Source organism: Macaca nemestrina, chromosome 10, assembly GCF_043159975.1.
Source record: "Macaca nemestrina isolate mMacNem1 chromosome 10, mMacNem.hap1, whole genome shotgun sequence".
In the NCBI taxonomy this organism is placed as follows: Eukaryota; Metazoa; Chordata; class Mammalia; order Primates; family Cercopithecidae; genus Macaca; species Macaca nemestrina.
In genome coordinates this window covers 11039126-11065802 of record NC_092134.1, presented here as the reverse complement: position 1 = coordinate 11065802, position 26677 = coordinate 11039126, and the positions used below count along the sequence as shown (strand labels likewise).

Sequence of the window (26677 nt, the reverse complement as noted above, 5' to 3'; positions counted from 1 at the left end):
CAGTCGTCCCGCTCTTGTAGCCTGTTGGGAATCCCAGGGAGAGTGTGTAAGTAAAGTGCTTGGCGTGGAGCCTGGCATGTAACAGCCTGGGCACACAATGGCTATTGTGATGGTTGCGCTAACAACTGAGGTTCTTCCCAGGAGTACCCTGTCTCTTCTGGACACCTTCTGATGGCTCAGAATGGAGGAGGGGAAAGGTGGGCATTGTGGTTTTTCTGCTCTGCCCACAGGAGGCAGGAGACTGGCCAGTAGACTTAAGACACCCGTCTTTCCTGCATCGTTTCTGGGTGAAAATGTGCAAGGAGGGGGAGCGGAGAGGCTGGTCTCAACAGCTGTGCTGGGTGAAGGGTTTGAGTGCTGGCTCTGGGAGAATGAGTTCACCTTCACTGCCCTGTGCCTCAGTTTCTTAATCTGTCAAATGGGGAAGTTGCCATTTCCTGCCAGACGAGCCAGCACAGTACTTGACACATAGAAGGCACTAGGAATGGCCATTGGTATAATAAGAAAAGCCGGGCTGTGGTGTCCTCTGAGGGAACACATGGGACCCGAGCAGGCAGGGTTTTTGGGGGTGAGGTGTCTGTGGTTTCGGCTGGCTGGCTTTGAGTATGCTCTGTCATCCCGCAACCCTCGTGGTGACAGTGTGGGAGTCCTGTAACCTGTCACACCAGCATGTGAGGGCCGTGTGCCCCACAAGGGGGTGACCTAAGGCTGAGTTTGGGCAGAGAGTCCAGAAAAGGTGCCAGGCAGCTCACGGACAGAGGTGCTTGTGCCACAGAGAATGCCTGGTTCTGGGAACTTTTGTCACTAAAATTGCTGAGGACTTGGGCAGCTATGTCGCCTGTACCAGGGGTGTGCCTGCCCCAACAGCCCCTGCTGGGGCCCTTAAATCTGCCAGCCTCCTAGCTGAGCCATCAGTGGCTCCTTGGTGGCCTCACACATCTCCTATCTGGCAGAGCCTTGATTTAGAAGCCTCGGTTTCAACCCAGCCCTGCTTCTGGGGGGCTCTCCTGAGCCTCAGTCCCCTCAGGGGTGTGGCTGCTGGGCCTTTCGGGCTGTAAGGGACAAGTGGAGTGCAGGGAGTCAAGGACAGGAGGTGGCTGGCTGTAGCAATAATCGGAACAATGACAGTGGCTCGGAGCAGAGTGGTGGGGTGGAGGAGAGGGGGGTCATTGTTATCTCCAGTGAAAACTGGTCCTGTTTGCTTCTGTGGCTTGTAAGTTTCTCCTCATCCACAAACCTGCCTCTCATAGTGGGGGGTCTGGACTTGGTCCTTCAGGCGTTTGTAATGCAGCTGGGGCGACCTTGCAGACAGGGTCACTAGGAGCCCCGAATCAGGGGTGCAGGTCCCCTCCCACCCGGCTGCCACCCACAGATTCAGGCCGTGTAACCTCCTTTCGGGCTGAGGTCACCACTCCCTGGCTCTCCTTGGCCGCCTCGAAGGGCGTGCTTCCGGCAGTGTGGGCGGTGCCCCGGCTTGCCTGCTTCTGCCTCCCCAACTCAGACGCATTGCCCAGAGGGCAGGAGGAGCCCCGGGGTGTCCTTGGTGACGACTCCACCCCCGACAGGAGGAATCGGCCTGCTGGCCTGAAGGCCTCTCGGCTGCCCAGAAGGGCGCGGGTGGCCCAGTTCACTGGCTGAGTGGCATTGGCAGTGACACAGGGGGACCTGGGCCTGACTCCCGCCACCCATAGGAGTCCTTGTAATGGCAGCCCTGCCCTCAGCCTTTTTGGTGACAGCCTGGAGAGGGCAGCCACCCTGTGTGGTGTAACGGGGTGGAGAAACCAGGCTTAGATGGGTGATGTGGCCTGCCCAGGGGCTCCTGCTAGTGAGGGTGGAGCTGGGATTCAAACCCTCATCTGTGTGATCTGGAGCTTGCTCTCAGCCCCAAGGGAGTGTGGCCTGTGTCCCCCAGGGATGAAGAGTCCGCAGTAACAGGCTCTTCCTCGTCCTCCTCAGGGAGAAGAAATGGGTGACCGTTGGTGACACATCCCTACGAATCTACAAATGGGTCCCTGTGACGGAGCCCAAGGTTGACGACGTGAGTATGGAGGGCTGGTCCCCTGGGGTGGGCCACCCATTCGTGCTCCTCCCACCATGCGGAGGGAGGTTGTTCGCTGCTACCCACCGTGCTGGGGCTCTGGGACCAAGAGCCCCTGGGATTAGAAGGACCCAGCTTAGACTTGGGGAGGCTGCTGGACCAGTCCCCACCCCTCCTACTCCAGCCCAGAGTCTGGCCCTCAGAGCAGTGGGGGTGGGGGAACATCCTGCAAGGTGTCTCTTCTTCTTCCTTCCTCTTCTTCTTCTTCTTTTTTTTTTTTTTTTTTTTTTTTTTTTTTGATACAGAGTCTCACTCTGTTGCCCAGGCTGGAGTGCAGTGGCGTGATCTTGACTCACTGCATCCTCTGCCTCGTGGGTTCAAGAGATTCTTCAGCCTTAGCCTCCCAAGTAGCTGTGATTACAGGTGTGCACCACCGCATGGGCCAATTTTTTGTATTTTTAGTAGAATGGGGTTTTACCGTGTTGGCCAGGCTGGTCTCGAACTCTTGACCTCAGATGATCCACCTGCCTGGGCCTCCCAAAGTGCTGGAGTTAAAGTGTGAACCACCGCGCCTGACCTGCAAGTTGTATCTTCTGGGCTGAGCGCCCTCCCCAGGGCTTGGCACTATGTTTTGGGGCAGGTGTGGTGGCGCCCACAGATAGGCATGTTCTCCCCACCTTTGTGGTTCTGTTCCTGAGCCTCTGACCATCTGCCAGGCCCTGGGCTGATGCCTCACATGCGGCATCTCTGTTATTTTTCCTACTCAGCCTGTGGAGTTGATGTTTTTAACTCTCCTCTGTACAAGGGAGGACACAGGCTCAGAGAGGTGAAGCCACTTGCCTAGAGTCACACAGCTCACCTCAGAGCTGTGAATGGAGCCCAGGTCTGTCTGACTCCAAAGCGCATGTTCTCTCTGCGCTTGGAAAAGCTTCTGGTGAGTGGAGCTGGTGGTGACAGGGCCCCCCCCGCCGGCCCCCCGGGGTTAGGAAAGCCTGGTGCAGGGATGCGGGGTCTTAGAGGGCTCCAGGAGGGGTGGCGCCATCCCGACTTCCACCACTAGAGGGAGCGCGAGGCACTGTCCTGTGATGGCTGGCAACTGCCCCCAGCAGACAGGGCTCTCCAACTTAGTGGCTCCCAGGCCAGTTACCTCCAGAGACCCCTCTCATTTCCATCCCAAATCAAGAACAGTCTCCCCCATAGGCCTTTGCCCGGGCTGTTCCCCGCTGCCTGGACTGCCTTCCCTATTTACTCAGACTCAGTCCTTCTACCCGGGAAGATGGCACAGACTAACCCACATGGCTGTAGCCACTCCTGGGAGCGACATGAGGTCATGATTGGTAGATTTGGGGTGGGGGAAGTATGTGGGGGTCCAGCTTCCTCCAAAAAGACAGGGGCTAAGTTTCTCCGCCCATCTTCAGTTACCTGCCCTGCAAGTCTTGGGTCTCTGAGCAGGGCTGTGGCTCCATTCTTCACCCCGTGATCACATGCTCATCCCTGAACGTGGGCCTTTGTTGTCCCTTCTGGTTCTAGCCTGGGCTCCCGGAACCACCAGAGCTGCTTTCCCCAAAGGGACTGAGCCTTAGTCTCTCTCCGCATCTCCCAGGGAAGAGCAGGGCAGGCCCCTCGAAGGCAGCTCCTGGCTCCAGCCCATGTCTATGCCTTGCCCGCCATTAGGTGTAGAAACCCCGGTTGCATTTGAGAAGATGTGGTCCCTGCTCTCAAGGAATTTCTAATCTCGTTGGGGGAAGATAATTATAGAATAGCATGAAACAGATATCAGGGAAGTGCCAAATGGAATATGATCAAGGGGAAAATGTAAGCTCTGGGCCATCAGGAAGGACCTGGCAGCTCTAGGCTTCAAGGGACCGTTGGATTTGGAGGCAGACAGACCAGCCTCGATTAACCTGTGATGTTGGGCAGGTGACCCCACCTTGCTGGGCCTTAGTCCCCTCTTTTGTGTAATGGAGCAGTAACATCCAACTCGCGGTTTCTGCAACAGAGCAAAAGCAATATATCACCACGGAGAATACTGAGCACTGTGCCGGCTGTGCAGACGGTGCCGAGAAATGCAAATTCCCTCTTCATCTGTGAACTAGGATGTGCCACGTGCCACTCCCCCACCCCCTTTCCCTCCGGGGCGATGGTTCTCAGCCTGGCTGAGCACCTGGAGAAGATGCAGATTCCTGGGCCCCACACCAGGTCGCTAAGTCTCTGCAGGTTGGGGCTGGGAACCTGCCTGGTCGAGGGAGAGCTTTTGATTGTTTTAAACACTCAGTATCTGGTTATATCCATTTGTTACTTTAGAACTCTCGAAAATTTCATCCTTTTGAATAGGTAAAACACGTTACAAAATTCAAATTCAAAACAGTTTTTTAATTAAGACAATTTACATATCATAGAAGTCACTTTTTTTTTTTTTTAAGAGACAGGGTCTCTGTGCCCAGCCTGGAGTGCAATGGCAGGATCGTAACTCACTGCAGCCTCGACCCACTGGGCTCAAGCAATCCTTCTATCGCTGCCTCCTGAGTAGCTGGGACTGCAGGCATGCACACCTGGCTAATTTATGTATTATTTTCATTTATTTATTCATTTATTTTTTGAGACAGAGTCTCACTCTGTTGCCAGACTGGAGTGCAGTGGCATGATCTTGGCTCACTGCAACCTCCCCCTCTTGAGTTCAAGCAATTCTCCTGCCTCAGCCTCCCAAGTAGATAGGACTACAGGCGCCACCTCCACGCCCAGCTCATTTTTGTATTTTTAGTAGAGATGGGGTTTCACCTTGTTGGCCAGGATGGTCTCAAGCTCTTGACATCATGATCCGCCTGCCTCGGCCTCCCAAAGTGCTGGGATTACAGGCGTGGGCCACCATGCCCGGCCGCACACCTGGCTTATTTATTTTTTTATTTAATAGAGACAGGGTCTGGCTATGTTGCTCAGGCTGGTCTCAAACTCCTGGCCTCAAGCCATCTTCCTGCCTGAGCCTCCCAAAGTGCTGGGATTACAGGCGTGAGCCACCATGCCCGGCCAGCAGTCACTCTTTTAAAGTATTCAGTTCAGTGAATATATTCACAGAGTTGTGCAACTGTCACCACTGTAATTCCAGAACATTTTCATCACCCCCAAAAAGGAACTCACACCCATCAGCAGTCACTCCCCATTCCCCTCGCCTGCCCCTGGCAACCACCAATCCACCTTTTGTCTGTTTGGATTTGTGTATCTTCAGATGTTACTCTTTTACTGCATATCTTTTAAAATCTGCCTCTCATCCCTGCCTGCACCCCCCCATCCCCACCCCAGTTCTCGCCCCTGGAGGCGCCCAGTGTTGCCAGGTTTTGTTTATTTTTCTAAAGGGAGCCTTCGCTCGCAAACATGCATGTAAATACACGCATGCACACACACACAGGCGCGCACACATGCGCGCACACACATTCTTTGCTTGGTGAGGCTCACATATCCTGCATCTTTCTTATATATGTATGGGCAATATTGACATATTTTAGTGTGATAGTATTTTGCAGATCACCCCATGTTAGTCTGTGAAGAACCACCTTACTCCCTGTAATTGTTGCATCGGATTTCATTGGAATGAATGTACCATGATTGATTTAACGAGTCTCCTACCGTTGAGCCCAGGTTGTTTCCAACATGATTTCTGACTTCATGTGAATCCCACCAGGATCTTGGGAACTGCCCTTCCATGTCTACAGCCTTTTGTTAAAAAAAAAAAAAAAAAAAAAAAAAGGGCCAGGCGTGGTGGCTCACGCCTATAATCCCGGCACTTTGGGATGCTGAGGCGGGCGGATCACGAGGTCAGGAGATCGAGACCATCCTGGCTAACACAGTGAAACCCCGTCTCTACTAAAAATGCAAAAAATTAGCCGGGCATGGTGGAGAGTGCCTGTAGTCCCAGCTACTCGGGAGGCTGAGGCAGGAGAATGGCGTGAACCCGGGAGGCGGAGCTTGCAGTGAGCCGAGATCGCGCCACTGTACTCCAGCCTGGGCGATAGAGCGAGACTCCGTCTCAAAAAAAAAAAAAAAAAAAAAAAAAAAGGAATGACCGGGCATGGTGGCTCACGCCTATAATCCCAGGACTTTGGGAGGCTGAGGCAGCAGATCACGAGGTCAGGAGTTCGAGACCAGCCTGGCCAAAATATTGGTGAAACCCGTCTCCACTAAAAATACAAAAATTAGCCTGGTGTGATGGTGTGCGCCTCTAGCCCCAGCTATTTGGGAGGCTGAGGCAAAAGAATCGCTTGAATCCGGGAGTTGGAGGTTGCAGTGAGCCATGGTCGCACCACTGCACTCTAGCCTGGGTGACAGAGCGAGATTCTGTCTCAAAAAAAAAAAAAAAAGGAATGGCACAAAAAGCATCCCCACCCTCCCTCCTTTCTCCCGGGGTCTTCCCTCCTAACTCCTCCTGCACGTTTGTGCTGGAGGTCGGCAGAGTACACTTTGAGAAAGGCTGCTCCAGGGGGCCTGCAGCTGGCACAAATGAGTGACCTCTGGGTCACCTGGCATTACTTTGTACCTGCTCTGGGCTGATGGCGGCCTCTTCCCCAGATACTCTCCCTAAAAGAGGAGGCAGGTCCTGCCAGCCGGGGCGTTTCCACACTGCTGCTGCCAGTCCCAGAAACAGGCAGGCTTATTTCCCAGGGTGCCGGAGCTGGGCCAGCCTCAGAACCCTCCCCTCTGTGGGGCTCTTTGATTCCACAGTGGGCGAGATCCAGAGGCCAGTCCCTAATAGGACGCGTTCAAATGCAGGCCCAGGAAAACCCTGCGGAGGCCTGGGGGCTCCAGGAGGCTTCCACGGAATAAAATATTCACACCACTCCCCAGGGGCTCAGAGCACGTGCACACACATGCGATCTGGTGACTTGGTTTCTGCTCCATTCTCCCCTGCAGAAAAACAAGAATAAGAAAAAAGGCAAGGACGAGAAGTGTGGCTCAGAGGTGACCACTCCGGAGAACAGTTCCTCCCCAGGGATGATGGACATGCATGGTGAGTGCCCGTGGCCTGCCAGCCTCTCCTGCCCAACCTGGGGCCTTGGCCAAGCACTCGGTTGTGTTTTTGTTTCTCCAGCAGGTTTGTTCACATTCCAGGCAAGGGGTAGGAGGGCTGGGCAGGGCCCGGAGGCCTCTGTGCCAAGAAGACTCAGCAGAGGAGAGCAAGTTTCTTTTCCCAGCGCACCAAGCCAAGAGACATAAACTAAGCCAGAGACATAGAAATCAGACCCTCTCCTCACCCAGGGACGAGAACCACACAGGAGAGGTTCTGTCAGCCTCGTATGCCCAGGAAGATTGTTTGGATGTATGTTTCTTACCCCCTCATACATTATATAAAAGGCTGTGTTTCCCATTTTGTTTTGGCTGCTGGAAATCTCCAAACTGGATTTTGTTTGTTTGTTTGTTTTGGTTTGTTTTGTTTTGTTTTGAGATGGAGTCTGATGGAGTCTCGCTCTGTTGCCTAGGCTGGAGTGCAGTGGCGTGGTCTTGGCTCACTAAAATCTATGCCTCCTGGGTTCAAGCGATTTTCCTGCCTCAGCCTCCCAAGTAGCTGGGACTACAGACATGCGCCACCATCCCTGACCAATTTTTATATTTTTTAGTAGAGACGGGGTTCCACCATGTTGGCAAGGCTGGTCTCGAACTCCTGGCCTCAAGTGGCCTGCCTGCCACGGCCTCCAAAAGTGCTGGGATTACAGACATGAACCACCGTGCCCGGCCTCCAAACTGGATTTCTGACTTCACGTTAATCCCACCAGGACCTTGGGAACTGCCCTTCCATGTCTACAGCCTAACTCCCTTTGCTGTTTAATTTCAAATGTTGTCACTTAACCAGGTACGGGGAACACACACCGGCAGTCCTAGCTCCTCAGGAGGCTGAGGCAGGAGGATCGTTTGAGCCCAGGAGTTCAAGGCTGCAGTGTGCTATGATCACACCTGAGAGTAGCTGTTGCACTCCAGCCTGGGCAATACAGTGAGACCCCATCTCTTCAAAAGGCAAAAAAACCAAAAAAGTTGTAACCTAGGTCCATCCACCAAATCCAGATGGTGCTGTGTGCCATCGTTTCCTGTTGCTGGTGTCTGTTTCTGTTTTGACCTTTTTATTTGAGAGGAAACGTGCAGATGATATGTGTACGCCTCCGTGAAATGTTCCCAAACTGCACACACCCGTGTCACCACCCAGGTCAAAACACAGAACGTTCCGAGCCGGTCCCCAGTGTCCCCCACGGGTCCTCACGGTTGTCTCCATCCACCCAAGGAAAACGCCCTCAGAAATTCAAACCTACAGCTCCTTTTTGTTTTTTGTTTTTTTGTGTTTTTGGGTTTTTGTGTTTTTTTTGAGGCAGAGTCTCGCTCCTGTCACCCAGGCTGGCGTGCAGTGGTGCGATCTCAACTCACTGCAACCTCTACCTCCTGGGTTCAAGCAATTCTTCTGCCTCAGCTTCCTGAGTAGCTGGGATTACAGGCTTGTGCTACCGCGCCTGGCTAATTTTCTTTTTATTTTAGTAGATAGTAGGTTTCACCGTGTTGCCCAGGCTGGTCTCCAACTCCTGGTCTCGAACACCCGCTTTGGCCTCCCAAAGTGCTAGAATTTATAGATGTGAGCCACCGCGCCCGTCCCTAAAGCTTCATGAAAATTAAGTTGGCTTTCCATGTTTGAAAATCAGTAAATCTCCATCCTGCCATCCCTTGAGAAATCAGATCTGGCAGCCCCATAGCTGTGTGCTCCCTTGAGGCAGGGGCTGCCTGGAACTGCCTGAAGCCAGAGCCGCCTTCCCTTATGAAGAGTGAGGCACCTCCAGGCCCACCTGGGTCACCCACCGCCTCTTTATCACCTGTCTGGCCTGCTAAGACAAGAGCCTACAGCCCCTGCCTTTTTCAGTCTCTTGACCCTAATTTCAATGTCTTTGTACTTTTGACCACCAGAACCTTTGGTCCAGCCAGGTAGTAGTAGATAAATAACTAAATAAGAAACTGGAAGGGAATATTGGTTTGCTGGAGTTTCTGACCTCTCCAGACGCAGGGCTGTCTTGTTCTAGGGAAGAAAGGCCAGCAAACCTCCCCACGTGCCCAAATTGACCTATCTGGAAAACACAGTCACCAGTTCCAAGGATAGGGGGACTGGTAGGTTTCTGAGCGGGCTTTAGAAAATCACAGTGGTGGTGGCTCACGCCTGTAATCTCAGCCCTTCGGGAGGCCGAGGCAGGTGAATCACGAGGTCGGGAGTTCAAGACCAGCCTGGCCAACATGGTGAAACCCTGTCTCTACTAAAAATACAAAAAATGGGCGCGGTGGCTCACACTTGTAATCCCAGCACTTTGGGAGGCTGAGGCAGGCGGATCACGAGGTCAGGAGATCGAGACCATCCTGGCTAACACGGTGAAACCCCGTCTCTACTAAAAATGCAAAAAATTAGCCTGGCATGGCAGCGGGCGCCTGTAGTCCCAGCTACTTGGGAGGCTGAGGCAGGAGAATGGCGTGAACCCGGGAGGCGGAGCTTGCAGTGAGCCGAGATCGCGCCACTGCACTCCAGCCTGGGCGATAGAGCGAGACTCCGTCTCAAAAACAAAACAAAACAAAAAACAAAAAAACCTTGGCATGGGACCAAGCTCAGTGGTTCACACCCGTAATCCCAGCACTTCGGGAGGTCGAGTTAGGAGGATCACTTGAGCCCAGGAGCTTGAGACTAGCCTGGGCAACATAGGGAGACCTCATTTCTTTTTTTTTTTTTTTTTTTTTTTTTTGAGACTGAGTCTGGCTCTGTCGCCCAGGCTGGAGTGCAGTGGCCGGATCTCAGCTCACTGCAAGCTCCGCCTCCTGGGTTTACGCCATTCTCCTGCCTCAGCCTCCGGAGTAGCTGGGACCACAGGCGCCCGCCACCTCGCCCGGCTAGTTTTTTGTATTTTTTAGTAGAGACAGGGTTTCACTGTGTTAGCCAGGATGGTCTCGATCTCCTGACCTTGTGATCCGCCCGTCTCAGCCTCCCAAAGTGCTGAGATTACAGGCTTGAGCCACCGTGCCCGGCTAAGGGGAGACCTCATTTCTACAAAAAAATAATAGGCCGGGCGCGGTGGCTCATGCCTGTAATCCCAGCACTTTGGGAGGCTGAGGTGGGTGGATCACGAGGTCAGGAGATTGAGACCATCCTGGCTAACACGGTGAAATCCTGTCTCTACTAAAAATACAAAAAAATTAGCTGGCCATGGTGGCGGGCGCCTGTAGTCCCAGCTGCTTGGGAGGCTGAGGCAGGAGAATGGTGTGTACCCAGGAGGCAGAGCTTGAAGTGAGCCAAGATTGCACCACTGCTCTCCAGCCTGGGCAACAGAGTGAGACTCTGTCTAAAAAAAAAAAAAAAAGATTAAAAATTAATAATAGGCCGGGCGCGGTGGCTCAAGCCTGTAATCCTAGCACTTTGGGAGGCCGAGACGGGCGGATCACAAGGTCAGCAGATCGAGACCATCCTGGTTAACACGGTGAAACCTTGTCTCTACTAAAAAATACAAAAAACTAGCCGGGCGAGGTGGCAGGCGCCTGTAGTCCCAGCTACTCGGGAGGCTGAGCCAGGAGAATGGCGTAAACTCGGGAGGCGGAGCTTGCAGTGACCTGAGATCTGGCCACTGCACTCCAGCCTGGGCGACAGAGCTAGACTCTGACTCAAAAAAAAAAAAAAAAAAAAAAAAAATTAATAATAAATTTAGCTGGGTGTGGTGACACGCACCTATAGTCACAGCTACTCTGGAGGCTGAGGTGGGAGGATCACTTGAACCTGGGAGTTGGAGGCTGCAGTGAAAGGTAATTGTACCACTGCATTCCAGTCTGGGCAACAGAGCAAGACCCCATCTCTTTAAAAAAAAAAAAAATATATATATATATAATGATAATAAATATTTTATTTTGGGCCAGGCATGGTGGCTTATGCCTGTCATCCCAGCACTTTAGGAGGCTGAGGTGGGAGGATCATTTGAAGTCAGGAGTTAGAGACCAGCCTGGCCAATATGGTGAAATCCCATCTCTACTAAAAATACAAAAATTATTGAGTGTGGTGCTACACGCCTGTAACTTGGGAGGCTAAGGCAGGAGAATTGCTTGAACCTGGGAGGCGGAGGTTGCAGTGAGCTGAGATCATGCCACTGCACTCCAGCATGGGCGACAGAGCAAGACTCCATCAAAAAAGAAAAAATTATTTTATTTTATTCAAAAATAGAGACAGGGTCTTGCTGTGTTGCCCAGGCTGGTTTCAAACTCCTGAGTTCAAGCAATCCTCCCTCAACCTCCCAAAGTGCTGGAAGTATAGGCATGAGCCACTGTGCCCAGCCTATAATAAAAATTTGAAAAAACCTTGGTCTGTTAACAGCTAACATTTATGAAACCGTCACAACGTGCCAGGAATCATGCTAAGCATCATTGCCTCGTTTGAGTCTAATTACCAACCCCATTTTACAGACGGAGAAACTAAGGCCCAGTGAGGTGAAGTAACATGCATGGTTAGCAAGTTCATAATTTGCAGTGCCATTGCTGGCATTTGAGGTCCTTTGAAGACAGAATCCAGGTTTGTGGCTGGGCTTGGTGGCTCACACCTGTAATCCCAGCACTTTGGGAGGCCAAGTTGAGAGGATCATTTAAGGTCAGGAGTTGGAGACAAGCCTGGCCAAACATGGTGAAACCCCGTGTCTACTGAAAATACAAAAATTAGCTGGGCATGGTGGCGGGCACCTGTAATCCCAGCTACTCGGGAGGCTGAGGCAGGAAAATCCCTTGAACTGGGAAGGGAAGGTTGCGGTGAGCCAAGATCATGCCACTGCACTCCAGCCTGGGCAAGAGAGTGAGGCCGTGTCTCCAAAAAAAAAAAGATCCAGGTTTGTGACCTGGACGAACTCTCCAGAAGAATCTAGAATGCTGAACAAACCAGGTCCCCAGCCACAGAGGCCCTGTTCACTTTCTCATTTTCATTTTCGTGCATGTGCAGCCGAAACCCAGTCAGACTGCAGTCGTGTGAATGGGAAGGTCAGGGAAAGCTGTGGGCTGGGCGAGTTTTCTGGAAGGCATCCAGTAGGAGGATGGGTACAGCAGGAGATGAAGGGAGAGGGTGGTGCCCCGGGCCCTTTAGTCCACAAGACTCAGCTGAAGTTAGCCCAAGTATTGGTGTCACGCTGTTACCAGGCTACCAGGCTAGACCAGACATTAAACATTAGTGCTCATTGTCATTCATTAACACAGCCTCACAACCTCAGGAACCTATGGGGCTAGCTTCTTGCACACGTGCTTGCTGTAGGAAGAAAGTTTAGATTTTCTCGAGGGAGAAATTGGGGAGCATACATCCTTTTTTTTTTTTGGTTTAAGTCCCAGAATTCACAAGAGGATGCTTTTGTGTAACGAGCACCCCAGAGTACAGTTAAAATCAGATCCAGGTCACCTGTGTGGGGCCGCCTGACTGCCTGGTGCTTCCTTGGCAGGTTGAGGTAGAGGAGGTACATGGGGCTGGGAGTTGGGCAGATGGGTCCAGCAAGTGGCTCTGCTGCTCCCAGCCTCAGTTTCCCCCTCTGGAAAGTGAAGGTGGTAATGGCACCTTTCCAGCGAGTTGTGGGGAGGATTCCACGAGGTGACCATAAATGCTTTTGCCTAGTGCCTGGCACGGTGGCAGGTGCCCAGGTCTGTTGGGATGTCCTGTCTCCTTCTCATGTTTACAGAAGTGGCCGTCGCCCTGGCTGCAGCATGGCCCCCAGAAAGGCTGCTTCATATTGTGTTGGTTTTGAAACCTCCACTTGGGTCTCTGCTGTTTCAAACGACTCTCCTAGGTTGGGCATAGTGGCTCAGGCCTATGATCTCCGTGCTTTGGGAGGCCAAGACAGGAGGATCACTTGAGCCCAGGGGGCCAAGACAGCCTGGGCAACATAGTGAGGCCCCACCTCTACAAAAAATTTAAAAATTAGCCAGATGCAGTGGCACATGCCTGTGGCCCCAGCTACCCAGGAGGCAGAGGCAGGAGGATAGCTTGAGCCTAGAAGTTCAAGGCTGCAGTGAGCTATGATTCTGCTGCTGTACTCCAGCCTGGGTGACAGAGCAAGACCCTGTCTCTAAAAATAAAAAATACATAGATGGCTGGGCGTGGTGGCTCACTCCTGTAACCCCAGCATTTTGGGAGGTTGAGGTGAGCGGATCACCTAAGGTCAGTAGTTCAAGAGCAGCCTGGCCAACACGGCGAAACCCCGTCTCTACTAAAAAATAATAACAATAACAAAAATTAACTGGGCATGGTGGTGCATGCCTGTAATCCCAGCTACCTGGGAGGCTGAGGCATGAGAATCGCTTGAACCAGGAGGTGGAGATTATAGTGAGCCGAGATCGCGCCACTGCACTCCAGCCTGGGTGACAGACTCCATCTCAGAAAACGAAATAGAGTGACTATGTGCTTGAGAAGGGGGTGCAGGACAAGGGGAGGTGCAGCCTGGGCCCCAGCTCTGCCCGCAGCCCCACTGTGGATGCCATTGCCAATTACCCCTTCTCTTTCTTCTTTGTATTTGTAAAGGGTTTTGTTGTCAAGAACAGTAGAGAGGGGGATACAATCCCCCTATACACTCCACTTTGATTTTCATGAACATGATGCCATATTTGTCTCATCTATTTTTTCGATGAGTTAAATTTTTGTAATTAAAATATAATTCACATATAAAAAATACACAGCTAGTGGCCAGGTGCGGTGGCTCACACCTGTAATCCCAGCACTTTGGGAGGCTGAGGTGGGCAGATCGCCTGAGGCCAATAGTTTGAGACCAGCCTGGCCAACATGGTGAAACCTGTCTCTACTAAAAATACAAAACTCAACCAGGTATGGTGACAGGCGCCTGTAATCTACTTGGGAGGCTGAGGCAGGAGAATTGTTTGAACCCGGGAGGCGGAGGTTGTAGTGAGCCCAGACTGCACCATTGCACTCCAATCTGGGCAACAGAGTGAGACTCTGTCTCAAAAAAAAAAAAAAAGTGTAAAAGTTCAGAGCATCCTAACACTGGCCTGCAGCCTGCACTGAAGCATTTTCTGGTAAATTTCCCTGCCTCATGACATTCAAGTCTGCACCTAAACGTCACAGCATGCATTGCTAAAAACAGGATGTTTCTACATACCCACTGTCCCATGATCATTTCTAACTAAATTAACCAACAGTTCCTTAATAGCTTTTAAAACCCAGACCATATTCAAATTCCCCAATTGTTCCAAAGTGTTACAGCTGGCACCTTCGAAACAGGATGCAAATAATTTCCATACATCATATTTAGTCGAGTCTCCTAGCTTTCTTTATTCTAAAATCATCTCCCCTCCCCCACTTTTTTTGAATTTTTTTTTAATATGATACTGACTTTAAGGGAGTGGACCATGTGTCCCGTGGAATGTGCCACCTCCCGCTGTCTCTCTCTCCTTTTTATTTCCTATCAAGTGGAACTCGGCTCCGGGCTGCATCAGTCAGACAGAACGTCTTGGCAGCCCCGCCTCACGGACCATGCCATGTCTTCCGTATCGCTTCTCTGCCAGACACACAATGCATCTGGTTTCCACACCCAGAATGAGGCCTCAAATGTCCCCCCAAGATTTTAAATATGTGAGGCCACTGTCCCCAGCTGGCTGCCTGCAGACACAGGGTACAGTTGGCTCAGTGTGGGGAAGGTCAGGCCAGCGCCGGAATTCTTTGCCTCTCTGGACACATGGGACGGCTGTGGTGCTTGGGTGGATGGGGGTGGGGGCGGGAGTGAGCTCAGGGGTCCCAGGAGGAGGAGTATCCAGTATCCAGACCCCTACCGCATGGCCGGGTGCAGTGGCTCATGCCTGTAGTCCCACCACTTTGGGAGGCCAAGGTGAGCAGATCACCGGAGGTCTAGAGTTCAAGACGGGCCTGGCCAACGTGGTGAAACCCTGTCTCTACTAAAAATACAAAAGTAACCAGGAGTGGTGCCTGTAATCCCAGCTACTCGGGAGGCCGAGGCAGGAGAATCACTTGAACCCGGAGGAGGAGGTAGTGAGCTGAGGTTGCACCACAGTCCTCCAGCGTGGTTGACACAGTGAGATCCATCTCAAAAAAAAAAAAAAAAAAAACCGATAACCAGGCCCCTCCCCGGTGGGAGAGCTGCTGTGGGGTTCCGGGCATTGAGGCACAGGGATGCCGAGTCCTCCGACCTGCCCGTCCTTGGCAGCTGTGGGATTTCATCCTGTGGTTCTGTTCCCACACCCCACAGACGACAACAGCAACCAGAGCTCCATCGCAGATGCCTCCCCCATCAAACAGGAGAACAGCAGCAACTCCAGCCCCGCTCCAGAGCCCAACTCGGCTGTGCCCAGCGACGGCACCGAGGCCAAGGCAGACGAGGCCCAGGCTGATGGGAAGGAGCACCCAGGAGCTGAAGGTACGTGGCCTCTGGAGGTGGCTCTGACGGCCTCCCTGTAACCGGCCTTCAGGCAGTCTGTGGCTAGGTGTTCCAGGAGGCCCTGTCATGTGCCAGCCACAGCACGGAGACAGTAAAGAGAGGTGACACCTGGAGTACATGGTCTCATGGGGGAATTAAAAAAATCAGACAGGCCAGGTGCAGTGGCTCATGCCTGTAATCCCTGCACTTTAGGAGGCCAAGGTGTGAGGACTGCTTGAGCCCAGAAGTTCAAGACCAGCCTGGGCAACATAGCAAGACCTCATCTCTACCAAAAAAAAAAAAAATTAGCCAAGTGTGGTGGCACACAGCTGTGATCCCAGCTACTCAGGAGGCTGAAGTCAGAGGATCACTTGAGCACAGGAGGTCAAGGCTACAGTGAGCCGTGATCATGCCTCTGCACTCCAGCCTGTGTGACAATAAGACCCTGTCTCAAAAATAAGTAAATAAATAAAAATCAAACAATCGGCCAGGCATGGTGGCTCACACCTGTAATCCTAATGCTTTGGAAGGCTGAAGCGGGAGGATCACTTGAGGCCAAGAGTTTGAGACCAGTCTGGGCAGCATAGCAAGATCCTGTCTCTACAAAAAAATGTTTTAAAATGAGCGGGGCATGGTGGCATGTGCCTATCTGTGGTCCCAGCTACTCAGGAGGCTGAGGTGGGAGTATCCCTTGAGCCCAGGAGTTGGAGGTTGCAGTGAGCCGTGATCACACAACTGAACTCCAGCCTGGGTGACAGAGTGAGACCCTGGCTCAAAATATAATTATATTAATAAAAATGTTTAAATATATTTAAAAATCAGACAACCTAGTATTAGGGAGATAAGTGTAGTGGAGAATTATAAAGTCGGAAAGGGATGGGGGTGGGGGGTCTTGCTGAATGACCAGGGGAGTTGCAATTTTAAATGGGGTGGTCAGGGGCAGCCTTTGAACAAGACGAGGCTCAGACTGGGCAAGTGAGCAAGCCGTATGGGGATCTGGGAGGAGAGCAGTGTGGGCAGAGGAAAGAGTGAGTGAGGAGCTGGAAAATAAGACGGGGACTGGGTGCAGTGGCTCACACCTGTAATCCCAGCACTCTGGGAGGCCAAGGCAGGCAGATCACTTGAGGTCAGGAGTTCTAGACCAGCCTGGCCAACATAGTGAAACCCTGTCTCTACTAAAAATACAAAAATTAGCGGAGCGTGGTGGCATGTGCGTGTTTTAATCCCAGCTACTCAGGAGGCTGAGGCAGGAGAATCACTTGAACCTGGGAGGTGGAGGCTGCAGTGAGCCGAGATTGTGCCATTGCACTCCAGCCTGGGCGACAGAGTGAGACTGTGTCTCAGAAAATTCAAATAAATAAATAAATACATAAATAAATAAATAAGATGGGGTCAGATAGGAGGCGGCGCCTCAGGTGTGGGGGGCTCGTAAGGCCACTGCCTGGGTTTTCATGGTAAGACGGGAGCCACTGGGGGCTTGGGTGACATGATCTGAAGGATTAAGAACAGATGATAGGGTGATTGTGTGAGAGAGTGTGTGTGTGATTGTGTGTGTGTGTTTATTTTGAGTCTCCACAGAAAAATTGAAAGAACAGCATAGTACTGTCCCGTATCTCCACCTGCTGCACTTGGCAGTTGTTGGCTTTTGGGGTTTTTTTGCTTTGTCTGTATTTTTTCTGGGACCATTTGAAAGTAAGTCACAGATCTCAGAACATTTCATCCCTAAACATGTTGTCAGCACGTGTCTTTCAAAAATAAAGACATTCTGGGCTGGGCACAGTATGTGCTTATACTTACAATCTCAGCACTTTGGGAGGCCGAGGCAGGAGGATCTTTTGAGCCCAGGAGTTCGAGACCACCCTAGGCAAGAAGACAAAACCCCATCTCCACAAAAAATATAAAAATGAGCCCGGCATGGTGGCACGCGCCTGTCGTCCCAGGAGGATCGACTGAGCCTGAGAGGTTGAGGCTGCAGTGAGTCATGATTGTACCACTCCAGCCTGGGTAACAGGATGAGACCTTGCTGGAAAAAAAAAAAAAGAAAAAAAGACATTCTCTTACAGGATTACAAATAGCGTGATTGCATCTAAGAAAAGGAGCAGCAGTCTGGATGGTCTAACATGGAGGTATAGTCTGAAGGTTGGGGAGAGCCCATGTTGGGCAGTACATAGAGGGCGTGTGGACCCAAGGGTCACTTTGGGCACCTGGAGGGAGAGGCAGTGGCTGAGTGGGTCTATGGAGGGCAGGCCAGGTCTGGAACGCCTTGCACACCCACGAGGAGCTGGCGAGCATGGAATGTGGAGTGGCAGATGTGACCAGCCTGCAGCCGGGGCCACCCCAGGACTCAGCGCGTGTGTGTCCTGGGAGCAGCCAGTGTGGTTCTAGGAGAAAGGCCGTCCCCCTGCTGCACAGCTGATCCGCACGCCTGTGCAAGGAGGCTCTGGGCTGGTGCCAGGGTCCCAGTCACAGCTGCACTCCGCCTCCTGCACCCCAAGAAGCTATAGGTCAGCGGGGAAGACAGACACCAGCACCAAGGACTCATTGGCAGAGTTGCAGACAGACGCTGCAGGCAGACTCCAACCAGCCCGTGGTGTGAGGGTCTGGCCGTATAGAACCCCGCAGTATCATTTTTTAAATTTGAATGTGATGTCAAATTTTAAAACTGGAGCTTAAAACAGGATTGATTTCTAGCTTCTTTTGAAAAATCAGCTTTGACAATGTCGGGCCTGCTTTTCCCTGGGGCAGTTACCAGCGGAAGCAGAAGAGACTCTTCCTATTGTCTCTCCAAACCAAGGCCAAAGGGCGCTTGCCCTGTATTACCTCATGGCCACTCTTGTTTTTCTTATTGTAGATTTTAAAAAGAAAATTAAGATATTTCTTGTTTTTTTTTGTTTTTTTTTCCCCAGACAGAGTCTTGCTTTGTCACCCAGGCTGGAGTGCAGTGGTGCGATCTCGGCTCACTGCAACCTCCGCCTCCCAGCTTCAAGCAATTCTCCTGCCTCAGCCTCCTGAGTAGCTGGGATTACAGGTGTCCACCACCACGCCTGGCTAATTTTTCTACTTTTAGTAGAGATGGGGTTTCACCATGTTGGCCAGGCTAGTCTCAAATCTCCTGACCTCGTGATCCACCCGCCTCGGCCTCCCAAAGTGCTGGGATTACAGATGTGAACCACCACACCTGGCCTATTTCTTGGTTTTTGTTTGTTTGAAATGGGGTCTCACTCTATTGCCCAAGCTGGAGTGCAGTGGTACAATCTCAACTCATTGCAGCCTTGAACTTTTGGGCTCAGGTGATCCTCCTGCCTGTCTCCCAAGTAACTGGGACTACAGACGTGCACCACCAGGCCCTGGTAATTTTTATAGTTTTTTTGTCCAGATGGGGTGTTGCTATGTTGCCCGGGCTGGTCTTGAACTTCCGGGCTCCAGTGATCCTCCCACTTTGGCCTCCCAAAGTGCTGAGATTACAGATGTGAGCCACCATACCTAGCCAAGATGTTTCTTGAAGCTATTTCTCTATCAAAAGTGGAGGTAGAAAGTGGAAAAGAAAAAAGAAAAAGACTGGAGAGGCTTTTTTTTTTTTTTTTTTTTTTTAGATGGAGTTTCGTTCTTGTTGCCCAGGCTGGAGTGCAATGGTGCAATCTTGGTTCCCCACAACCTCCACCTCCTATGTTCAAGCGATTCTCCTGCCTCAACCTCTTGAGTAGCTGGGATTACAGGCATGCGCCACCATGCCCAACTAATTTTGTATTTTTAGTAGAGACGGGGTTTCTCCATGTTGGTCAGGCTGGTCTCGAACTCCCGACCTCAGGTGATCCGCCCGCCTCGGCCTCCCAAAGTACTGGGATTATAGGTGTGGGCCACCACGCCTAGCCTGAGAAGGCTATTTTTTCTTTTTAGGAAAACTGGGAAAGTGTATATTTGAAGAGAGTATTTCTTAACATTTTATTTGTGAAGCTTATCTATGTCTGAATCAAACAGCCCACTTGACTCATTTGTGGTATTGCCTGGCCCCTGATGGGGCTTTTGAGTTCATAGTCACTGCTGTGATGGACACAGTAAAAAAGGGATTTGGAGGGCCACCAGAAAGGCTTGCTGGAGGAATTGAATTGCTGTCTTGACCTGGTATTAGAAAGGAGGCAGGCTGGCTGGGCACGTGGCTCATGCCTGTAATCCCAGCACTTTGGGAGGTCGAGGTGGGTGAATCTCTTGAGCTCAGGAGTTCGAGACCAGCCTGAGCAACATGGTGAAACCCTGTCTCTACAAAAAATTAAACAATTAGCTGGACGTGGTGGTAATGCCTGTGGTCCCAGCTACTTGGGAGGCTGAGGCAAGGATCACTTGAGCCCAGGAGTTTGAGACCAGCCTGGGCAACATGGTGAAATCCCATCTCTACAAAAAAATACAAAAATTAGGCAGGGGGAAGTGGCTCACACCTGTAATCCCAGCACTTTGGGAGGCTGAGGTGGGTGGATCACCTGAGGTCAGGAGTTCGAGACCAGCCTGCCCAACAAGGCGAAACCCCGTCTCTACTAAAAATATAAAAAATTAGCTGGGTGTGGTGGCAAGTGCCTATAATCCCAGCTACTCGGGAGACTGAGGCAGGAGAATTGCTTGAACCCAGGAGGTGGAGGTTGCAGTGAGCCAAGATCACGCCACTGCACTCCAGCCTGGGCAACAAGAGTGAAACGTCTTTTATATATATATACACACACACACACACACACACACACACACACACACACACACACATATATATATACACAAAAATTAGTGGGGTGTGGGGGCATGCGCCTATAGTCCCAGCTGCTCAGAATGCTAAGGTGGGAGGATTGCTTGAGCCCAGGAGGTGGAGGTTGCAGTGAGCATGATTGTCCCACTGCACTCCAGCCTGGATGACAGAGCACGACCCGGTCTTAAAAAAAAAAAAAAAAAAGAAGAAGAAGAAGAAAGTAAGAAACTGTGGTGTGGCAAGACCACAGAGCTCAAAATAGGGAGTGTTGGGAAGGAAAGCTGGAAATAACAGGAATTTGGAAGCCTCCCTCACTCAATGGGGTGAGCAACTGGCTCTTCAAATATGCTGGCGGCGGGGCACGGTGGCTCACGCTTGTGTTCCCAGCGCTTTGGGAGGCTGAGGTGGGTGGATTACCTGAGGTTCGGGAGTTTGAGACCAGCCCGGCCAACATGGTGAAACCCCATTTCTACTAAAAATACAAAACATAGCCCGGCGTGGTGGTGCTCACTTGTAATCCCAGTTTCTTGGGAGGCTGAGACAGGAGAATAGCTTGAACCCAGAAGGCAGAGATTGCAGGTTCATGCCATTCTCCGTATCAACTATAATGGTTCCCGTCAAGTCTGTGACTGTGCCATAATTTATTTGAATAGTCCCTTAGTGATGGTCACTTAGGTGTTCCCGTCTTTTGTTTTGCACATGCAGTCCTGCGGGGAGTCTGGTACCCTCATCTCTCTGCATCTTTGCCCAGGTGCAGGTGGCTCTGCAGGCTACGTCCCTGGAAGTGGAACCGTTTAGGCAGAGGCTGCATGCACTCAGAATGTCCAGAATGTCACAGGTTCTGCCTGGCTCTCCTCCCAAGAAGTCGTGGGTAGAATGACGCCACTAGTGCAGGGGCTCTTAGGCTTGGCAACCCTGGCATTTGGGGCCAAATCATTCTTGTTTTTTCTTTCTTTTTTTTTTTTTTTGAGACGGAGTCTTGCTCTGTCACCCAGGCTGGAGTGCAGTGACGCAGTCTGCAGGGCTCGCTGCAACCTCTGCCTCCCAGGTTCAAGCGATTCTCCTGTCTCAGCCTTCTGAGTAGCTGGGACTATAGGCGTGCGTTTGCCATCACACCTGGCTAATTTTTGTATTTTTAGCGGAGACAGGGTTTTACCATGTTGCCCAGGCTGGTCTCAAACTCCTGACCCCAGGTGATCCGCCCACCTCAGCCTCCCGAAGTGTTGGAATTACAGGCGTGAGCCACCGCGTCCAGTCTTGGATCCGTCTTTACGTGGGGGGCCATTCTGTGCATTGTGGGACATTGAGCAGCCTCCCTGGCCTCCGCCAAAATGTTTCCAGTTGTTAACCAATGTCCCCGGGGCAGGGGGAGTCACCCCTGCTGAGAGCCAGTGTCCTAGTGGCTTTGCCATAGCGCTGGGAGAGATGGGGGCTGTGGTCACATCCAGGTGGACACTCACCAGCTGTATGGCCTTGGGCAGGCAACATCATCCCCACACACCCTCCTACTTCCTTGTTTGTAAAATGGGACAACCAGCCGCTCGGGAGGCTGAGATGGGAGTATCACTTGAGCCTGGGAAGTGGAGGCTGCAGTGAGCCATGGTAGTGCTCATTCCAGCATGGGCGACAGAGCGAGACCCTGTCTCAAAATAAAATAAAATGGGATGAGCAGGAGCTGCCTCCCTCGCCGGGAGTGAAGAGGGCGAGAACACCAGCAAAGTGCTCAGCCCGGAGCTGGGGCTTAGGAGGAGGGTCTGGTAGCTGCGGGGTTGCCTTGTCCGCCCTTCTGTTGGGGGAGTGATTGCGGGGGTCCCAAGGACCGACGTGGGCTTCATCTGCAGCTGTGTTCCTCCTTCTTTCCCATCCTGTTTTTTTCTGGCCATGGCCTTGTTTCTCCCATGTTGGAGTGTGTGTCTCCTTTGCTCTAGAAGCCAGATTTGAGCTCCGCAGCAGGAATTCTGTTTCGAGTTAGTGTGTCCAGTTAGTTGCTACTTTCTCGCTACCACCACCAGATGCTAAATTGGTGGGACCCAGGTGGGAGCCACACCAGGGCCCTCTCTGGCCACCCTAGGCCCCCCGGGCCTGCACGGCTGCCCTGCACTGCTCAGCCAGGCTCCACCTGCCCACTGCCCGAGCTGCCCATGGGAAGGACACAAGGACAGACCCGTGTGGCCTTCCCAGGTGGGTGCGTGCTCTCTGCCGGGACGGGGCAGGTTGGCCACCAGCTGTTGACCTTGCTTTGAACTTGTTTACTGCTATGTGAGTTCAGGGAATTACATAATTCCTGTCCAAGCTCCCTGGACTAAATTTAGACCCCAGGAAAATAATTTTCCCTGGGTGAGTTCCAGCACCGCGGCTCCCAGAGAATCGGCTGCTGCCCTGAGCTCCTGAATGCTCTGTGGGTTCCAAGGCCGGTTCTCACCAAGCTCTGGGGTCTGGCTCTCAGGGGAGGCCTCTGCCGGGCACCTCTCTGCCCAGCATGGGTCAGCGTGAGTCTCTGGGCAACTGGCCACCTTCATGATTTCTAAGCCTACATCTGGGGCACCCACCTCCCCCACCACTCTGCAGAGCCTGCTGTGCTGGGCAGAAAAGGAGCTGTGGTCAGAGATGCAAAGCCACAGATGGGCAACTTTCCTAGGTCGGTAAAAACTTAATGTTTATGTTAAAGCAAACATGTATTATGAAATAGAGTGTAACATTAACATGATTTCTCTCTCTCTCTCTCTGTTTTTTTTTTTTCTTTTGAGACAAAGTCTCACTCTGTCACCCAGGCTGGAGTGCAGTGGTGCGATTTTCGGCTCACTGCAACCTCTGCCTCCTGGGTTCAAGTGATTCTCCTGCCTCAGCCACCCGAGTAGTTGAGATTACAGGCACCCGCCACCACACCCAGCTACTTTTTGTATTTTTAGTAGAGGCAGGGTTTCACCATGTTGGCCAGGCTGGTCTCGAACTCCTGACCTCAAGTGATCTGCCTGCCTTGGTCTCCCAAAGTACTGGGATTACAGGCGTGAGCCACCATGCCTGGCCTGGCCCCTTTCTTTTAAAAAATAAATAAATAAACTAGAGATGAGATTTCACTATATTTCCCAGGCTAGTCACAAACTCCTGAGCTCAAGCGATCTTCCTGCCTTGGTCTTCCAAAGTGTTGGGATTACAGGTGTGAGCCACTACACCTGGCTGATTTTTCTTTTTATTGAGATGAAATTCACATAAAATTAACCATGTTAAGTGAATAATTCACTGACAGTACACTCACAAGCTTGTGCAACCACCACTTCTCTCTGGTTCCAAAATGTTTTAATCACCCCAAAAAGAAATCTTGCACCCAGCAGCAATCATTCTCCACTTCTCCCTTCCCCCGCGACGGTGGGTCCCCACCCCAGGCAACCACGAAACTTTCTGTCTTCATGGGTTCGTCTATTCTGGACTTTTCATATAAATGGAATCATATACTCTATGACCTTTTGTGTGTGACTTCTTCTCACTCAGCATGATGTTTTCTTTCTTTTTTTGTTGTTGTTGTTTTGTTTTTTGTGGTTTGTGTTTTGTTTTGTTTTGGAGACAGAGTCTTACTTTGTCCCCCAGGCCGGAATGCAGTGGCATGATCTTATCTCACTGCAACCTCTGCCTCCTGGGTTTATGGGATTCTCCTGCCTTGGCCTCCCAAGTAGCTGGGACTACAGGCGCATGCCACCACATCTGGCTAATTTTTGTATTTTTTTAGTAGAGAGGGGGTTTTGCCATGTTGGCCAGGCTGGTCTCAAACTCCTGACCTCAGGTGATCCGCCCACCTCAGCCTCCCAAAGTGCTGGGATTACAGGTGTGAGCCACCGCGCCCAGCCTGTTTTTGTTGTTGTTGTTGTTGTTGTTGTCATTTTTTGAGACAGTCTTACTCTGTCGCCCAGGCTGGAGGGCAGTGGCGCGATCTCGGTTCACTGCAACCTCCACCTCCCAGGTTCAAGCCATTCTCCTGCCTCAGCCTCTGAGTAACTGGGATTACAGGCATGCACCACCACGCCTGGCTAATTTTTGTATTTTTAGTAGAGATGGGGTTTCACGATGTTGTCCAGGCTGGTCTTGAACTTCTGACCTCCAGTGATCTGCCTGCCTTGGCCTCTCAAAATGGTGGGATTTACACGCCTGATCCACCGCGCCTGGTCAGGGCTCCTAGTCTGAGGAGTAACAGTGTCAACCCTGCTCAGCCTCCCTGGGAAGGAGGGTCTTTCTGTTCCGTTCCCCCATCCTCCGTGCCCCGGGCCCCGTACTATCTTCTTCTTCCCATCTTGCCTGCTTGCTTTTAAACTGAAGTGTGGGTTATTTTCCCCTTTTATTCCTCTGCCTCAGAAACCCCAGTAAAGAAGTCTTGGTTGCGGCCGGGCGCGGTGGCTCAAGCCTGTAATCCCAGCACTTTGGGAGGCCGAGACGGGCGGATCACGAGGTCAGGAGATCGAGACCATCCTTGCTAACACGGTGAAACCCCGTCTCTACTAAAAAATACAAAAAACTAGTCGGGCGAGGTGGCGGGCGCCTGTAGTCCCAGCTGCTCGGAGGCTGAGGCAGGAGAATGGTGTGAACCCGGGAGGCGGAGCTTGCAGTGAGCTGAGATCGGGCCACTGCACTCCAGCCTGGGCGACAGAGCGAGACTCCGTCTCAAAAAAAAAAAAAAAGAAGTCTTGGTTGCACAGGCATTCTCTAGGATTAGTTTAGCATACTTTTCAACATCAGGGTACCATGGTGTCGGGCCTTGGGTAGGATTTTTGCTGCCCCTTCATGAGTGTCAGGCTCTGTGTCCAGTAAGCTTTAGGAAAAACCACTGCCGCCACTGCCTCCTCCCAAACTGCACCCACCCCCCGCCCCATCCAGCCTGCACCTTCCTTCTGCTAAAGAAAGTTGGGGTGGAGCAGCAGGAAGACTGAGGCACGAGAAATCACCCAAATAACTGGGTTCATTCTACAGGTGATTGCTTGATGGAATGGTGTGCAGCCATCTTGTAAGCTCTGATATTTAAAGAATCTCTAAAGACGTGAAGAACTCCTCCGAAATACCATGTGACCCCCATTTGGGAAGAGGAGAAAATTTGTATGCAATGGAGGGAGGGAAAACTGTAAAGATGGGCATTAATTCTCTAAAGCATTAGTGGGGTGGTCCCTGGGTGGTGACAGGTGATTTTTAACTTTATTTTTTTTTTTCTGTATTTTCTGTTTCCTGCAATGATCAGTCATTGCTCTGGCAATCGGAAAAATACCCATACTATTATTATTATTATTATTACTATTATTATTATTATTATTTTGAGACAGAGTCTCACTGGGTCCCCCAGGCTGGAGTGCAGTGGCGCGATCTCAGCCCACTGCAATCTCCGCCTCCCGGGTCCTCGCCATTCTCCTGCCTCAGCCTCCCAAGTAGCTGGGACTACAGGCACCTGCCACCTCGCCCGGCTAATTTTTTGTATCTTTAGTAGAGATGGAGTTTCACTGTGTTAGCCAGGATGGTCTCCATCGCCTGACCTCCTGATCCGCCCACCTCAGCCTCCCAAAGTGTGGGATTACAGGCGTGAGCCACTGTACCTGGCCAAATACCCATATTATTAAGAGAAATGTTTACAAAAGGTTAGTTACCTCTGATGTTCCCCAGGAGGAGAGGGCAGGCTCTTTAAAGGAGGAGGACGAAGCCACCTTGGCTGAGGGAGAGAGGAATTGACAGCCATGCTTGTTGGTGCGCATTGCGGCCGCCAGGGGGTGCTGGGTGCACACAGCACCGAGACTGCAGCCTCCTCCCGTCGCCTCCCAGGGCCCTCAGCAGCTAAGTGTGCAGGAGAGGGTTGCAGACACCAGGGTCCGTGTGTGGCTTGGCTGCTGGAAACAGCGCCACTGAAAAATCGACAGGAGATTCCCCAGCCCTCCAGCCCTCCAGCCCTCCAGCCCTCCAGCTCATTGTAGCCTTCAAAGACCCCTGGCCCCAAAACTACGCGATTCAAGGTATTTTTAGTATTTGGCCCATCCGGCCCCGCCTCTCACGTGTCTGAAAATAGCTCCTGTCCTCTTGCTCTTCCCTCAGACGCTTCTGATGAGCAGAACTCACAGTCCTCGATGGAACATTCGATGAACAGCTCAGAGAAAGTAGATCGGCAGCCGTCTGGAGACTCGGGTCTGGCCGCAGAGTCGTCTGCAATCTCTCAGGTACCTCGCTCGAGGTCTCAGAGGGGCAGCCAGATCGGCCGGGAGCCCATTGGGTTGTTGGGGGTACGTTGAAAGGTGTTTCGTCATTGTGTTTTGTTGTTTTGTCGTTGGACCGTTGGAACTGTCATTTGTCCATCAGGCGATGTCCATGAACACAGTCCTGGGCTCTGCCTTGGGCTCTGGGGCCAAAGGATAATGAGACTTGTGGCCTCTGCCCTCAAGGAGCCTCTGGGTCGGAGGAGGATAAAGGGACTTGAACCCAGCCTCAGCTGCCGCGTTTTGTCTGTTCGGGTTCACAAAAGCATTGCCTCATCTCAGTGATCCGCAGATAGGTGAG

At 51.8% G+C, this 26677-nt stretch overlaps 1 protein-coding gene across 3 annotated transcripts in view; it reads left to right on the top strand.

Annotated features, from left to right (window-relative positions):
• Positions 1–26677, top strand: part of LOC105494446 (BAF chromatin remodeling complex subunit BCL7A) — a 42229-nt gene that overhangs the window by 7561 nt on the left and 7991 nt on the right. For 2 of the 3 annotated variants that reach the window (XM_011762861.3, XM_071070927.1), the window contains exons 2-5: positions 1957–2038; positions 6941–7037; positions 15265–15432; positions 26219–26403. In XM_011762861.3, coding sequence (XP_011761163.1) covers positions 1957–2038; positions 6941–7037; positions 15265–15432; positions 26219–26403 — 532 coding nt within the window. The remainder of the gene's footprint in view (positions 1–1956; positions 2039–6940; positions 7038–15264; positions 15433–26218; positions 26404–26677) is intronic. The other variant, XM_071070928.1, reaches the window with a different exon arrangement.